At 38.4% G+C, this 17088-nt stretch overlaps 1 protein-coding gene across 2 annotated transcripts in view; it reads right to left on the bottom strand.

Annotated features, from left to right (window-relative positions):
* Positions 1–16135, bottom strand: part of LOC124714988 (importin subunit alpha-2) — a 55174-nt gene extending 39039 nt beyond the window's left edge. Inside the window, exons 1-2 of one of the 2 annotated variants that reach the window (XM_047243065.1) lie at positions 15599–16135; positions 2545–2687 (exon numbers count right to left, since the gene is read on the bottom strand). In XM_047243065.1, coding sequence (XP_047099021.1) covers positions 2545–2687; positions 15599–15896 — 441 coding nt within the window. In that variant the 5' untranslated portion in view covers positions 15897–16135. The remainder of the gene's footprint in view (positions 1–2544; positions 2688–15598) is intronic. The other variant, XM_047243066.1, reaches the window with a different exon arrangement.
* Between the last annotated feature and the right edge of the window lie 953 nt (positions 16136–17088).

Here is a 17088-nt window from a genome sequence, read left to right as displayed (position 1 = left end):
CATTGTGTGGCTTGCGGTTTTCATATTGGTACATGTTAAGAGCCTGAAAGTTACTTTACATAAGATTTGCTTTTCTGCTAAAGTACTCAATAAAAATATTAGCTACTGAGGTGATATCAGATACTTGTCCATTTTCCAGATTTAGGTTAATAATTTTTGTCATTGGCTTGGTGCCTGTTTAGGATCTGATGTTCCGTGTTGCACATGATATGTTTTTCAATTTGCAGATTTATTCATCATTACCCCTATTTTTGGATCTTTAATAGCTTTGTGGTAGATCCTACCATACTCTTGACATAATTTTGCATTTTTAATGATTCAGTATTTTTTTTTTTCCTTTGTATGGAGAAATCTTTTCTTTGTGCTGGAGATTTTTATACTTGACGTGATCCAACTTTTGGTTCTAGTTGGTTTTAATTTACATTGTTGAAGTGGGAAGCCTATGTCAAAATGGTAATGATATGTCCCATGAAAGTTATTGAACATTTTACTTACATCTGCTTCATTGAACTCCTCATCCCAGACAAACAGTTTTTTAAACAATGGAAAATCCAGGATGGAACGTAACATTATTATGAAAAGGATAGTTGCTACTCACCATACGGCAGAGATGCTGAGTTGCAGATAAGCACAACAGAGGACTGTCACAAAATGAGCTTTTGGCCAGCAAGGTTGTCAAAAATAGACAACAGACACACACTCACTCACTCACGCAAATGTAACTCACAGTGAGTAGAGTTTTCGTGTGTGTGTGTGTGTGTGTGTGTGTGTGTGTGTGTGTGTGTGTGTGTTGTCTATTTTTGACAAAGATCATGTTGGCTGAAAGCTCATTTTGTGACAGTCTTGTTTGTTGCACCTATCTGTGACTTAGCATCTTTGTGATATGATGAGTTGCTACATAATACAAATAGTTTTTTTGACTGATGCAAAGCTCTCCAGCCAAATGGCAGTATTATAAGACCACAACATTTCGACGTGTAACGTACTCATCATCTTCTGGCGAAGTGTTGAGATTTTGCCAGTGGTGTGATCCCCTCCACCTAGCTTCGGATGCTGGGTACAGAGAGTGACTTGGCTCTGTGAAAGACCCCCTTAAACTCAGTGTACCAGGAATTTACAGCATTGCCTGCAACTGCAGTCAACAGTACATTGGACAAACACAGCAATGTATTTTTAACCACTATGAGGAACATATTGAGCATGTGCAACTAGGACAGACAGAGAAATCAGTGATAGGACAACAAAGCATCAAAGAATACCACATATTTGACTTGGAGAACACCAAGGTGCTCTGCCAAGCTGCCAGCTATTGGGACAGTGTCATAAAAGAGTCCTTAGAAATTTGCATTCATGAGAATCTTGTAAACAGAGACAAAGGACACCAACTAAGCACAGCATGGAATCCAGCAATAGCGGCAATTCATTGGAGCACGCCCACCACTGACCTCCTCACGAGACAGGGCTGGAATGCTCTGACAGAAATGAGCACAGCATTCCCGCTACCATCACGACTTCTCCCCTCACCTTGCCCACTGCTCTCTGTACCATGCCTCCCAGAGCCAGGTGGAAGGGGGCACACCACGGATATACGTAGGACGCAACCCACAAATTTTTTTTATTGAGGGGAACCACAGATGAAGAAATAGACGTTTCAGAAGTGAACTGCTTTCAGCTGTTTATGTACATATGCAGCTGAAAGCAATTTATTTCTGAAACATACTTCATCCCATGTTTCCCAGCTTAGGTGGCAAAAGTTTGCTATATTACAATCACTGTGATCCCTGCACCCAGTCATTTTGATGGGTGGTATTTTCTCTGTACATGTCACACATTTTTATTTAAACTTGCTGCCCATTTTCATTGAATAAGTCTCAATTCCTTGATTGTAAATGTTAACTGCACATCATTTTCTTTTTAACCATAGATAATGTTCACCTTACTTACAACTCCATTCAAAATGGTTCAAATGGCTCTGAGCACTATGGGACTTAACATCTGTGGTCATCAGTCCCCTAGAACTTAGAACTACTTAAACCTAACTAACCTAAGGACATCACACACATCCATGCCCGAGGCAGGATTCGAACCTGCGACCACAGCAGTCACGCGGTTCCGGACTGCGCGCCTAGAAACGCTAGACCACCGCGGCCGGCACAACTCCATTGTGATGCTCTCTATCGAGCTGGATATTTGCATCCATACTACTAATCTACACTTTTCTGTAGTTTTCAATATCTTTCCTCTGACTGAGTTTCCTTAATATTCTACAGTTTGTTAATTTGAAGGATAAACATGAAAATTCCTTTAATAGAGGTAACTAACTCATAAAAGTTGCTTTCTTCATCATTTTATCCATATATTCTACATACAATAACAGCACATACTGGTTATCCCCTTCATAGGGCATGTCTTCTATCAACACACACTTCATAACTTTGCTCTAAGCAAATATAAAAAAACAATATTTCCCACTGTATATGGTTAGGGCAATTCTGGTATTAATAAGAAGAAGAAGAAAAAGAAGAAAAATGATGAATTATTTACCAGGAATACATGGCTGAAGCAATCCAACTGTGAAATAAGATAAGGTGCAAATGCTTTGGTTAGTTGCATTCCAACTTTTTCATTTCCAAGTGCAAGATTGCAACAGCAGTTGATAGCTTCCAACTTGTATGGTGTTTTATGACCTGCAAAATGTTACTGGTGCAATGAATAATGATCAGTCCAAACTTACTATCTGTACAGAAAATGCAGCTCCATATACCATAATTTTTAATTGAATGAGATTTGTTGAATGAAATTAAAGATTTGCTTAACAGTACTTCTTTTTACAATGAAACACAGTACATTCAGTCTCTGCTGGTGCATATGATGTTTTTAGCAATAAATGGAACAATAGTATTCAGTAAAATTGAAGGTTATTTTTAAGTCTCTGAACTGTTAATAGTTAGTAAGTTGTCTATTGACAGAACATAGTTAACACTGTACTAAATAAATTAAATGCTTGCATTTCTCCTGCTAAATAATCATTATACATACTTTTATCAAATGAAAAATTCAAATGAGAAAACTGTTAAAATTACCACAGAGCTGGCCAGTGCTATAGGCACATTTTGTACATTAAATTAATACACTGTAAAGGTGATTAACAAGTGAACAATTCTTTGAAATTTGAAACATGTTACGTAGTTGGCATCTGTGATGTTTTTCTTTGTATGTTTCAGTTGACTGCAAATGTAATGGAGTGAGATCAGATGACAAGACACATCCTGAAGCACGAAAAAATAGTCAATCTGATGATGAAGAAAAGTCTGGGAGGTAAAAGCTGTAAAGAAGGATCAGTGTCTGTTACAGCAGACAGTTTCAAGTGGATGTAGGTTGCTGTCATTTTGCCGAGATGAACAGGCTTGCACGTGATAGACTAGCATGGACCGCTGCGTCAAATGAGTCTTCAGACTGAAGAACACAACAGTGTTTCTGTTGTAGATGTCATTTGAGAGTTTTGCTTACTATATGCTGTTTAGTTATTGTGGGTGAAGCCTTGGATTGCAATGTTTACTACACATATTGATTCTAATACTGTCTTGAGCAGTGACATCACTGATGTCGCTATTTTTAATGGAAGCTGTGGTGTCAGAGTTACTTATAGCATATCATGAAGCAAAACGTTTTGAGTATGATTTTACTCTTGGCATGCAAGTGATGTCATTGCAGTAACTATGGTGACAACTTGAGCTAACAACTGTAAACAACAGCTGTGCATTCGACCAGTCAGTTATCAGGACACATTCTTAAGTAGTGGATAAGGCTACAGTGTGTTGACATTGTTGTGTCACAACGGAGTGACATCTCTAAATCACATGTTCAAGACTTTCTCCAGAATGTTTTGAAAAAGGGAAAAGTGTGCGTGTTTGTTCCACACATCTTGACTCACAAATAAAAGTGACACACGGATACAGCTTGACTGAAATGCAAAACATGACCAATCTTTTCTGGGAGATCATCATCATAGGAGATGAGACTCGGTGTTACCCATAAGAACCAACCACAAAAATGCATAAATCCACATGAAAGGTGAATATTTTGGCAACATAATTGACATTCAAGCCAATGAGAGATGTAAGTTAAACATCATCCCAAAGACAGTTTCACATGATTGTACGAGTGTTCTGTGCATTGTATGTAAGTGTATGTGAGTGGGGGAGGGGGCAGACTCTGTAGTAAAGCATTAAAACCGCTATTTACTGTTTCCCCGTTTTTGATCAATCCACACTCAAAACTTTTTGAACTGGTGAGGTAGAGAAGTTGATGGTTTGGTTGCATTTTAGCAAAGCAAATGGATGTATCATAACAATCATTTTCTTAATACACTGTGCACTCGACTGCTATGTTTACATTCCTGATGAACACTGCTATGTTCCCACTACAAGTCACTGATCTAACACAACACAACATAAAAATTGGACTTACATGATTTATCACTATTCAAAGAATCTACACAATTCCACTACTTCAGCTTTTGCCAGATTCCCAAAAGAAACTGAAGTCTTAGTATTTCAAATGAAAGCTGATAACCATGTAACGAAAATCGTTTGTTCTTAAAAGACTATTCCATGCATGTACAATTAAATTTACATCCTGATCATAGTAATCAAAAATGAATATTCAAACCAAATAAAAACTTTCAATGATATATAATTTGAGATTACCTACACAAGTGAAAAAGGGCTGAATTCAGAGTTTCAGGATTGTGTGAAATGGAGATAACAATAAATGACATTAAAACAGATATTTCAAACACATAATAATGGTTTCCAACAGAGAGATCAGATTGAACAATTCCACATTAACAACTGCACTCCACATAGAGTATTTAACTGGGGAAAAACTGATCATAAAAAACCAGGTTTGGGGGATGCAAGAATTTTTCAAAAGTAATGACTGAAGAATGAAAGGCACTGTTTAACCACATGGTAGTTCCTCTTGTATGTGTATATGAAACATCCACACATATTCCTAAGTCTCCAACCAAACCTAAGAATAATCTGTAAAGCCAGTATCATCCTGGACTGGAAAAACTGAATCATATCCTTTGCCTGGGCTTTGACTACTTGTCACTCTGCCTGGAAATGATGAACATCCTATCCACACTTCCCAAGGTGGTACTTCACTGCTTACTAAATCTACGCAATTTCTTAGTCCATCCTCAGTCCTCACACCACATTTATTCCCCACCTCTTGCTACATTACTCATGTGGAAAAATAAGGTGCAAAACTTGACTAATCCACCCACATTGCACATGTTACTCCAGTCCCATCTCAGGCTCATTGTACACAGAGGAGATAAAGATATCTCCTAATATCGTGTCAGATCGTCTTTTGCTCAATGCACTGCAGCAACTCTACATTGTGTGGACTCAAAAAGTTGTCGGAAGTCCCCTGCCTCTAAAGCTGTCCTTATTTGCCTAAGTGTTGCTGGCACAGGATTTTGTGCACGAACTGACCTCTCGATTATGTTCCATAAATGTTTGATGGGATTCATATTGGGCAATCTGGGTGGCCAAGTAATTTGCTCAAATTGTCCACAAATTTCTTCAGACCAATCACAAATAACTGTGGCCCAGTGGCAATTACATTTGTTTGGGAACATTAAGTCCATGAATGGCAGCAAATTGTCTCCAAGTAGCCAAACACAAACATTTCCTGTCAACGATATGTTCAGCTGGACCAGAGGACCCAGTGCATTCCATGCGAACACAGCACACACCATCCTGGAGCCAGCAGAAGCTTGCACAGTGCCTTGTTGACAACTTGGTCCACAGCTTTGTGGAGTCTGTGCCACACTTGAACTCTATTATCAATTCTTACCAACTGAAATCAGGACTCGTGACCAGGCCACGGTTTTCCAGTCAGCTAGGGTCCAACTGATATGGTCATGAGCCCAGGAGAGCTGCTGCAGGTCACGTCGTACTCTCAGCAAAGGCACTTGCATCGGTCATCTGCTGCGATAGCCCATTAAACCCAATTTTCGCCGCACTGTCCTAACAGATACAATCACTGTAGAGCCGACATTGATTTCTGCAGTTACTTCACACAGTATTACTTGTCTGTTAGGACTGACAACTCTATGCAAATGTCATTGCTCTTGATTGTTAAGTGAAGGCCATCGGCCACTGCATTGTCTGTGGTGAGAGGTCATGCCTAAAATTTGGTATCCTCAGAACACTGTGGATCTCAGAATATTAAAATAACCAACGATTTCTGAAATGGAATGTCCCATGTGTTTAGCTCCAACTACCATCCTACATTTAAAGTCTGTAAATTCCCATCATGGGGTCATAATCCTGCCAGAAACCATGTCACATGTATCATCTTGTAGTAAAGACAGCTCCACCAATGCACTGTTCTTTTATACCTTTTGTACATGATACTACCGCCACCTGTTTACATGAAAATCATCATCCCATGATTTTTGTCACTGCAGTGCACAGCACGGACAGGGCCACCTCTGAAATCAGTAAGCTGTAATTTCTGAACAGCATTTTATGTAGGCATTACCACCAACCAGTTGTCCACTGGAATGAATGGCCACCCCCAAAAAATGGCCAGGAGCAGAGTTGACCACCTTATGTCAGAAAATGCTGTGAAGCATGTAAGCTCCTCCCATTATATGCTTATGAGAGGTATACTAGGCATTCCACAATTCCTTTTACATGTGGAGGGGTGTTGTTGAACAGATGTAGTAAAGTCTTGATAAGGAACCCATGTCCAGAAATGTACCATTTGCATATGAAATAAGTTTGAAGATCAGATAATTTTCAAATCTTCTGCTTCACGGTACAATCCAAGATGGTAGAGCCACACAATGCATATACTGAATATGTTTTCTGGATCACTTCAGCACATCAAATATCATTTTCATCAAATTACAGCAACAGCTGCAGGAAGTTGGTATATTCACAACTAGCAGCATTAATTGTTGTGCTCCATGGATGCACACCACGGTTTGTGGATTATGTGTACGACAGCACATGTTACAAATACACCTTGTGCAACAAAGAGCAAGGTTGCCGCGTGGATGAGCTTCTTAGAGCACACAGGTCAGAATTCTTTGTATTCGCTATGCACTATAACATGGCAGAGTGGGATTTGATCCAATCCATATTCACTTGTATGCCTAATACCACAATAGCATATCCTACTTGCACACTGTGTGCAGTAATTAACTTGTGCATTTATATGTAAAACATTATGTGAAATTTATTTGAATTTACATTTGATATTTATGTAACTTTCAATCATCTATAGAACAGTGCTATACACATTAGTGAATTACAAAAAATTCTAATATTGTCGTCACTTGAATATTACTAGTATCGAGTCTTAATGTTTTTCTACATCAAAAGTCATACATTTCACAAAACACAATGTTGACAAACGCGCTCAGATTATACCATCATTATACTGCACATTGTAACTGGAAAGTAATTTGTATATTAATTAAAAACAATGATGCTAAATGTCATGTTGCATAATTTCTAACAAAGCTCATAAAATAATCTATAATATTATTACGTCAAAAGCATACTTAAAAGTAATGAAAACAATGAATTTTTGACAGTATAGTGTAACTGGATAGATAAAAAATCTACTCACCAAGTGGCGGCAGAACATGCACGTAAGAAAAGGTTTTAATTATGTAGGCTTTCAGAACCAGTGGCTCCTTATTCCAACAGAAGGGTAGAAGGGGAAGGAAGGGGGAGAAAGAAAAGGACTGGGGAGGTCTAGGAAAAGGAGCAGATTTTGGAAAAGTCACCCACCAGATGGGATAGGAATGAAAGACTGATTGTTGGGGACTGTACGAGATGAGTTTGACAATCTATTCAAATCTCATCCAGTGCAGTCCCGAACAATCAGTTTCTTCTTCTCATCCCATCCAGGAAGCCTTACTTGACCCACAGCTCTGGGTGACTTTTCCGAAATATACCTCTTTTTCTAGACCTCTCCATTCCTTTTCCTTCACCCCTCTTCCTTCCCCTTCAAACATCTGCTGGAAGAACGAGACACTGGATTCGAAAGCCTGCATAATTGTAACCTTTTTTTTTTTTTTAAGTGCATGCTCTGCCGCCGCTTGGTGAGTATGTTTTTTATCAAATTACTTTGTTATATAAAGCAGTTTATGATGTACATAACTTTCTTCAAAGCTATTATTTTTACATGTAAATCAGTCAAAGTATGTTCATCAATGTAGTGTAATGTGAATCATTACAGCAATAAAAAACTTCAGTACAAGCTATTGGTGATATTAGTTTACAACAGGAATGCACAAAGTGCAGCCCACCTCCCATTGTTCACTATTGTAAATTTTTTAAACTTTAATATCATTCTTTCTCATCTTCCATTCTCTCCCAGAAAGGAAATGGCAGGCCCTTGCAGAACTTAATTCTTTTGAGCCATGCCAGTCTAGCTGGCACTGGGACAATGGACCCCAATCCAGAACAATAACTTGTTTCGCAATATGTTATTTTTGAACTTCCACAATAATGTAGTCAAGTGAACATGTGGGTGCACAAGAAACAATATTGTTTAGCCATCAGTGGTTAACGTATTCTATAGTGCATACCTTGCATCACTGAGTTTCATCAGCAGACTCAGTAACAGGGTTGAACTTTTTGCAACAAAGTTTAGTAACAATTTGATACATTTCAGTGAATCAGGAAGCATTTACTTCACAACCATTGGCCAATAATAGCGTAACCAAATTTTATAAAGTAATCTTTTTGTAATTAAGATTTTGTTTTTCTCTTCATAAGCACTGTTGTGAGAATTCAGTGTCTCCATTTGGAGAACATCTAAAATTAAATGTAGAATGGACGAAGAAGGACCAAGTAGGCCACATATGAGAAGCGGGAGTTTCAGGGTAGCTGGACTAAAAGATATATTTTTGTGAAATGACTGAACAATATCATTTGCCTTATTTGCAAAAGTCTTTCACCTGTCCCAAAAGAATACAACTTACGGAGACACTGAAAAAAGTCTGCTATCTGCAAACACACAATTCCTACCTTGAAATGAGAATTGGCATGCCAGCAAGTGATGTTCAGAAAACCTGTTAAGGACTTAGAAATTGTAACAGAGATAAGTTTTGAAATATCTTTTCTTTTAACAAAAAGTTATTGAGCATTTACTGATGGAGATTGCCAAAAATTGTCTTGAAACATTGCTAGAAAGATTTGCCTGGTATCAGTTAAACACTTTAAGAAAATTCAGTTAAATTGGATGTCTGGGGAAAGGTAAATCCATCAGCAGTTTTCTTTTTCTCTCCTACATGAAATAAATGGCAGTAACAATGGGAAGGTTTCTTAATATGACCTGATGTAATATCCATAAGGTTCCACATCTTATCTTCTCTCTGTCAAATGTTAAGAGTGATCCTATTAGGTTTTCCATAACCATGTAGTCATGTAGTAGCATCACGTAGTCAACCAAAAATTGACCAGTCTTCCTAATGTACATATTTAAAACAAACACACACACACACACACACACACACACACACACACACACACACACACACACACAAGAAATGTCTGCAGTGACAGGCAGTTGTATAAAATCCCACACAATAATTGCAATGTGAACTCTGTCCTGTTGCGATTGAAAGTATTTTCATGCAAGCAGGTATAACTAGTAGGTCACAGTGTTTGCTTTGATGGCAGTAAACTGATATTGTCTCAAGACAAACTCACTTTAGAGTGGGGGAAAGTAGGAAGACTACAAGGCAAACTCAGTAAAAAATGAAAAACTATCTTAGCTAGCAGAAATGTATTTGAAGTGTAGCCTGTTCATGTAAGTTCCAATCTCATTGGGCTAGATGCACAATGGGGGCACCGGAAAATTTTGTTGGTGATTTAGGATGATGTCTAACATGCCAGTGTGGTCGAAAATGAGTAGGTTGGTTGGAACCTGTACCTTAGCCTACCAAGATCATCTGGTCTAAATTCTCTGTTGTGTTTTGTCTGGGTTCATCTCAAAAGTGAAGTATACAGCACTACTGGTGATAAGGTTATAGAACTGGAGTAGTGAACGATGCAATCTTGTCAAGATTTCTGAGATGATCTGGTGACATATGAAAGAATTCTTAATTCACTACAGAGATGAGTGCAGCATTGCATTCGACTGGAAGGATGACACATCAAACACCTCCTCTAGCAGGTATGGGTGAATTTACAGTAAATTACAACATGTAATTTGCTAAACTAAATGTATAGGATCTTCCAAAATATTTACAACTTCAGTAATGTACATTTCACAAATGGGTATGGTATTTTTATAATGAAAATGGTCATGTCCCCCCCCCCCCCCCCCAAGCATGTGGCACAGTGTGTGGAATGGTTGATGGAGACCAAATCTGTCACCCAGATCCATGGAACTTCTGGACACGTTACAGAAGCACACCGATATGACATTTGGCCATCAGGCAGTGGAATACGAGGTTCACAGAAACCAGAAGTGTCATGAAGAGGTCAGGTTCTGGGCATCCAAGCACGAATGCTTGCAAATGTGATATGGGTGCAACAGACATTCATCTGGAGTCCAACAGAACCAATCAATCAGGCATCCTGACAGCTGCAGCTACCACCAACCACAGTGCACAGGGTGCTACATAAGAGACTGTAGTTTCATGCTTACAATGTGCAAGTGCTGCATGTGTTTCAACCTGATGTCAGGTCAAAGCACAAAGCATTTGCAATTGAGATTCTGAGACACATTGGCAATGACCCAGACTACATCATAAAGATCATGTTTATAGACAAAGCTCGCTTGAGTGTGTCCATGAACATGAACTGACACAGTGCGTGGCTATGAGGATACTTCAGCAGGGAAATTATGAGCGACAGTCCAACGGCAAACATGTACTTTCACTGCAGAGGCTTGAATAAACTTGACTGTTTATCTGTACATGTTGGAACTGTTTGCATTTCCATGGGTTGAAGAACTATAACCTGACATCATGCTGCAGCAGAGTGGTGGCCCTATACACTGGGCCTTGATCATCAGGAAGGCTTTTCGCAACATTTCCAGGTTGCTGGCCTGGCAGAGGAGGACCAATTTCATGGACGCCAACAGTGAAGGACTCATTTCATGACCACCAAGGTCACCAAACATAATTTCATTACATTTTTTGCTTTAGGGCTTTCTGAAGGATGCTAACTAGAAGACCACAGGGCAGGACCTGCAAGAACTCACAAAACAGCAGTAACTCCATATGTTAAGGAGGCCATGCTAGGCCAAGCATGAGAGGAACTGGAATACTAATTGCAATATCCTGCATGTTACAGATAGTGCACAAACTGAACTTTGTTCAACAACTACTAAAGCTTTACGTGTGCATGAACATTATGCCACAAACCACACATTTCCACCTACCCCCATTTCTGAAACATACTTGATCAAAGTTAAGAAGATAATTTTAGAATACCAAATATTTCTTTACCCTGTAGGCCACAGGTGAAATTTCAGCTCAATTAGATGCAAACTTGATTCCATATTTATGGAAACATTTTTGCTTCTATTGTTGCACACTTTCATCGGCTTCAATATTCGGAATTAATTATGGTATATCTTGAGCAGGTACAGTAAACCATGCAATATGAACAACCAACCCACTCTACAAACAGAAAAGTAAGTAGCAACAATTAATATAAAATATACAGTTGACTCCACTCATAATTAAAGAAATCTGCACTTTATGAGAAAGAGAGGCCCAAACCAAACAAAAATTAAAAGAAGCAAAAATAAATACTAAACATCACAAATAAAATAGCAATACTAATATGAAAAAAATAACAAATCCGTGAAGGCACAGCTGGCCGCACATGCATATAAACATAAGAATACACGTAATAACTATCACAAACTCAAGTCACAAATAATCATGCATTAACAACCCATTCTTACAAAAAAAAAAAAAAAAAAAAAAAAAAAAAAAAAAAAAAAAAAAAAAAAAAAATCCCCACACACACAAAAAAACCTAACCTTCAGAAAAGATTGAACGACATATTCACTGTCCATACATACTTCTTCAAATACAACTGCAATGTACAGCCCCTTCCCGCAGCTCTTGCACATGTAAAGAAACATCCACCTACAGTATCAGTGCATAACCTAGATTTAAAACTTTTAAATTCTACCCAACAATGAATAGAGTAAATCCTACAACAGAAGGCCTCTACATCAGAAGAAATGTAAATATGAAATGTAGGAAGGGGAAGGAAATGGAGCAAAGGGGGGAGGGGGGGGATGACAACTAGCCACAAATGGTATTGTGGTAATGCAATGGTGGAAGCTGAAGATTTGGGCAGGCTTCAACTTGAACCCAGATTTAATGCTTCTCATGAGCAAGCTGCCTTAACCACTTCAGCAAATCGGACACAGTCCCTGATTGACTCAAATTTTCAACCTAATCGCACAATGCAATGCAGCATCCCTCGTCCATTAAACTTTTCACTCGCAAATTCTGTTTCCCATAGGAACTCAGAAAATATTTATGCATTCACACTCAAACAACCGTTGAAGAACGATTACCTCTTTTTCAGAAATGCATATATCTTAGAGGTGTCTGCTCTGTCAGACATGTCCAGCTCCCCCACATTTGTATCAGTGCAAATGGATAAATATCATCCAAACTTCTATGAGAATCAGAATTTGCTAATAGAGAGTTCAACACACAAGGATGCTGCATTGCTGTGTGCAATAAGTTGGAAATTTGAGTTGGTCAGGGATGATATACGGATGGTCAAACTGGTTATGGCAACCACTCATAAGAAGCACTAAATCCGGGTTCAAGGCCTGGTATGGCACAAACTTTGAACTTTCGCCATAGCATTATCACAATGCCCTCTGCAGCTAGCCATCACAATATCCCACCCGTCATTCTCGTTTTTTCTCCTTCCTACAGTTCCATGTCTGTTCCAGCTGCATCATCATACATGATGTCTATTCTGCTGGATATGTCTGACAGAACAGACACCACTCACATACAAGGGTTGTTCAATAAGTAATGACCCACATTTAAAAAAAAAAAAAAAAAAAGAACCAATAATATACACAGACAAACGTCCTTGTTGGTGCTCCACATCTGATGTTTATTCTGCATGCTAGTGAAGTTTCTAACCATTCTGGCAGATAACAGAGCTGTAGTACAGCATCAAAATGGCATCTACATACGACTCACATTACAAGTGGCATGCTGTTATTGAATTCTTGTGTGTAGAAAAAGAAACCACGGTGAACACCCATAAACACTTGTGTGCAGTGTATGGCGATGCTGCAGTTTATAGGAGTACAGTTGGACTATGGGTCAAGAAAGTTACAGCCTCAGGAAATGCAGAAACAGAGATCCATCATCAGCCACTGCCCCAGACATTCTGAATAGTGTGGGTGCCATAATTTGTGCCAACCAGCACATCACAACTAAATAATTAGCTCTACAGTTGTCGGTCAGCTTTGGAGACTGTCGGGTATTTGAAGAAGTGCTCACGATGGGTTCCACGAATGCTCACAGTGGGCCACAAGATTCAAAGAAAGGTCATTTCATCTTAATTGTTGGCGCTTAAAGATTCTCTACGGGGAAAACACTTGGAAAACAACTACACTATCAGTCATGCAATGAAAACATGGCTATGTCTACAGGACAAGAGCTTTTACCACCAGGGAATACATGCTCTTCCACAGTGTTGGAGTATGGCCACAGAACGTGATTGAGACTACGTACAAATATAGGACATGGATAAGACATGTTGATGTATATTGTCACCAAATTCTGACTTTTAAAAACAAATATGTTAAGAGAAAAAAAAAAGTGGGGCATTACTTATTGAACGACCCTCATATATACATCACAATAAATAATAGCTCCCTCCTCAGTGTTTTTTTTACCAATATTTAAAACAATGACTGTATCCCATTTCTCAATGATGTTTAATACTAGGTCATCCTCTTACTTGAAACAGCATCAAAAACTCAAAACACTGACAATTGACTTACCCTTGCAATATTTAACACTCCCAAAACAAGATTCATTTAGGCCTACTCCAACAATAGTCCCCTCCACATCAACTATTCTGTTCACATTACAAATTGCAACAATACAAAAATTAAACCAATCAGTCACAGATTTCCTGCTAACAGTAATCTCATGACAAGCAAACACCAGACTTTAAACAACACAACTGCCTGTTTGACCCATACACGCTCCCACAGACAACACCACATGAACTCACCACTAGTTATCATAACTCACACAGCTGTCACATCCAATGATTAAATGGCCACAAATGACGTCTCATCTTTTCTCTAATCAGTCATTTCAACAACAAAAAATATCAAATCTTTTTTGTCACTAGCCTACACAGTCCTACTATAAAATCTGTTCTGACTGAAATATGGGTACCAATATTCTAAATCTGTTCCAGAAGACACAGTCAACCCCTGCCTCCTCTCATTTTTGAGAAGGTGAACTATCATGATTAACACCACTAGTGCTAGGAACAAGCTCTATAATGGAAACAGTTTTTACAAAATTTTACACTTCATTATATACTACACCAACATACATAACAAAATAAATAACAAGCACTACTGAAAATAAGAACCAAACAACATATTTCAAACAAACACATAAATGACATCTATTATTTTAAAAAGAAACATACAAACAAAAACAGTATAAATGCAAGCAAACTTCAAAGAATATGCCGATGGATCACATTGTTCACTAGGATCAACAAAGGGCATCATCTTGTGAATATATACTCTTTGTCTATGGAAGCTCAGGGTAAAATGTGCACAGGGGGTAAAACAAGTATAAACATTTTATTTATTACAGAACTACCTACTAATAACATGTATCTACAAAAATATCATTACACATGATGGTGTAACATAAATGCGTTAGCATTACCGATATACTGGTACCCTAGATGCCTCGGCCTTTACAGCCACTGTATGATTAAACAAAACCCATACCTATCTATAACATACTGTTTGAAGTTAACATACTGACACACAGAAATAGAATTAACGTACGTAAATTAAACATGTCAACTTTAATTTATTGCCAGTTAAAGAGTAATCTAATGCTATTAACAATTTTAAAACATGGGGACATGAGTGTAGTGCTCACTATCCTGCCAATTAACCTCGGCTAAAAAGTGAAAAAAAAAATTAGCATTTGGGGAAAAATCAAATGGCTAAGCTTACTTTGATTGGGAAATAAGGTGGCGGATGCTGCCCAGAAGACATGTTTGAACAAGAATAAAGTGACGATGAAACCAATGGGCCTAACGTTCTCAGGTCAGTTTTGAATGACCTAACTATAGGATTATGGGTATCCATCCACAGCTAGAGTGAGTATGGTAAAATGGCTTCAGGAGTAGACCTATAAATAGGAAATAACTGCGCAGTATTCCGAAATAAGGAATGGGTTTTACTACAACAGAAAAAAGCTGATCAAACATAAGCATCCAGCAAACCGTGCCAGACGTTTCTGGAAAAGAAAGAAAAAAACACACACACACACATAATTGTCAATTACCGGATGCTTCACGAACTAGAGCATGAAGCGCGCCGTTGACATTTAAAAATGCACGTATATTGTCCTCACTTTGTATAAGGGCCTGTTTTAAAATCTTCATGTCTTGTAGCGTTATCTTTTTGCATTTCAATTTATTCGCCAAATCCGTGATTTCTGTAGCGCTTACGATTCGATCACTTAAGTTCAACTCTCCCAGCGCTCGTCGATGATTTACAATTTCCTGTCGTCTCTCATCCCTTTCATGAATCCTTTGTTCTCTTAGATTGCTTCTTATAATAGTGGTACTTTTTTCCATCATTAATGCAAATGAAACAATTGCGAAAATCGATGTTTAAAAAATACAAGGTAGCGTGAACATTATTTTACTCTGCGTCAGTTTAAAATTCGTGAAATTATACGAATTCCTGTCTCTTTCGTGATCTTCTGTCAATTAATAAATCGCGTTCCACTCCACACGATTAACATACCCACCGCACCAAAGTAAACAATAAACATACCAAATACTATGAACAAAAACAACGCTGTATCAAAGATAAAAACTACCGCTGTGATCGAAGCAAACATGGAGGTAAGAATTCTTACCTCCATGGAAGCAAAGGTGTTTTTTTAGAGGAGCCCCACTATGGATCGCTGATCAACTTACAGCCGTGACCAGTAACAAATTGAAAGCCAACTGAAGCGACAAGGAAGGTATTAATTTAATCTGCAAATTACGCCTTAAAGCAACTAGAGCAATCAATGCAGATTTATGTAGGATCTCTGACTATATTTTATTCATCTGAAGTAGGAGGCGAAGAGCACCATTGCCAAAATTCATCTTTCATTCTCAAACAGCAAGTCCGTCATCTTCTATATCTCGTCATGGCTGTTCTCTACCTATCGACCGGTTGTACGAAATCGGAATAGCTGGTAGTTAAGACATATTCTCGGAATAGCGAGGGAATCGCTTGTACCAGTGCTGGATAATGCCTAAGTAGAGTATATCACCATTTACTACAAACTGTACGTCATTGAACAGTCAGGACTGAATGGACTACATTACTCTAGAATAATAAATCCTAAAACGGACATCTGTCGTTGTTGTAGTTATTGTCTACAGTCCAAAGACTAACTTAATTCAGCTCTCCATGCTACTCTGACCTGTGCCAGCCTCTTTGTCTCCAAAAAACTATTACAATCTACATCCCTCTGAATCTGTTTATTGTATTCATCTCTTGGTCTCTCTCTACAATTTTTACCCCTCACCTGTCCCTCCAATACCAAATTGGTGATTGCTTGATGCCATATTTGAGCCATATTGTGCCACAAATTTCTTCTAGCCTGAATTCTGTTCCCCAAATCCCCATTATTTATGGCGATCTACCCATCTAATCTTCAGTATTCTGCTGTAGCACTCATCACATTTCAAAAGCTGCTATTTATTTCTTCTCCAACCTGTTCATCATCCATGTTTCACTTCCAAACATGGCTACATCCCAGACAAATAACTT

Source organism: Schistocerca piceifrons, chromosome 1, assembly GCF_021461385.2.
Source record: "Schistocerca piceifrons isolate TAMUIC-IGC-003096 chromosome 1, iqSchPice1.1, whole genome shotgun sequence".
In the NCBI taxonomy this organism is placed as follows: Eukaryota; Metazoa; Arthropoda; class Insecta; order Orthoptera; family Acrididae; genus Schistocerca; species Schistocerca piceifrons.
Note: the sequence above shows the minus strand (reverse complement) of the source record. Positions and strands in the feature narration are given on the sequence as shown.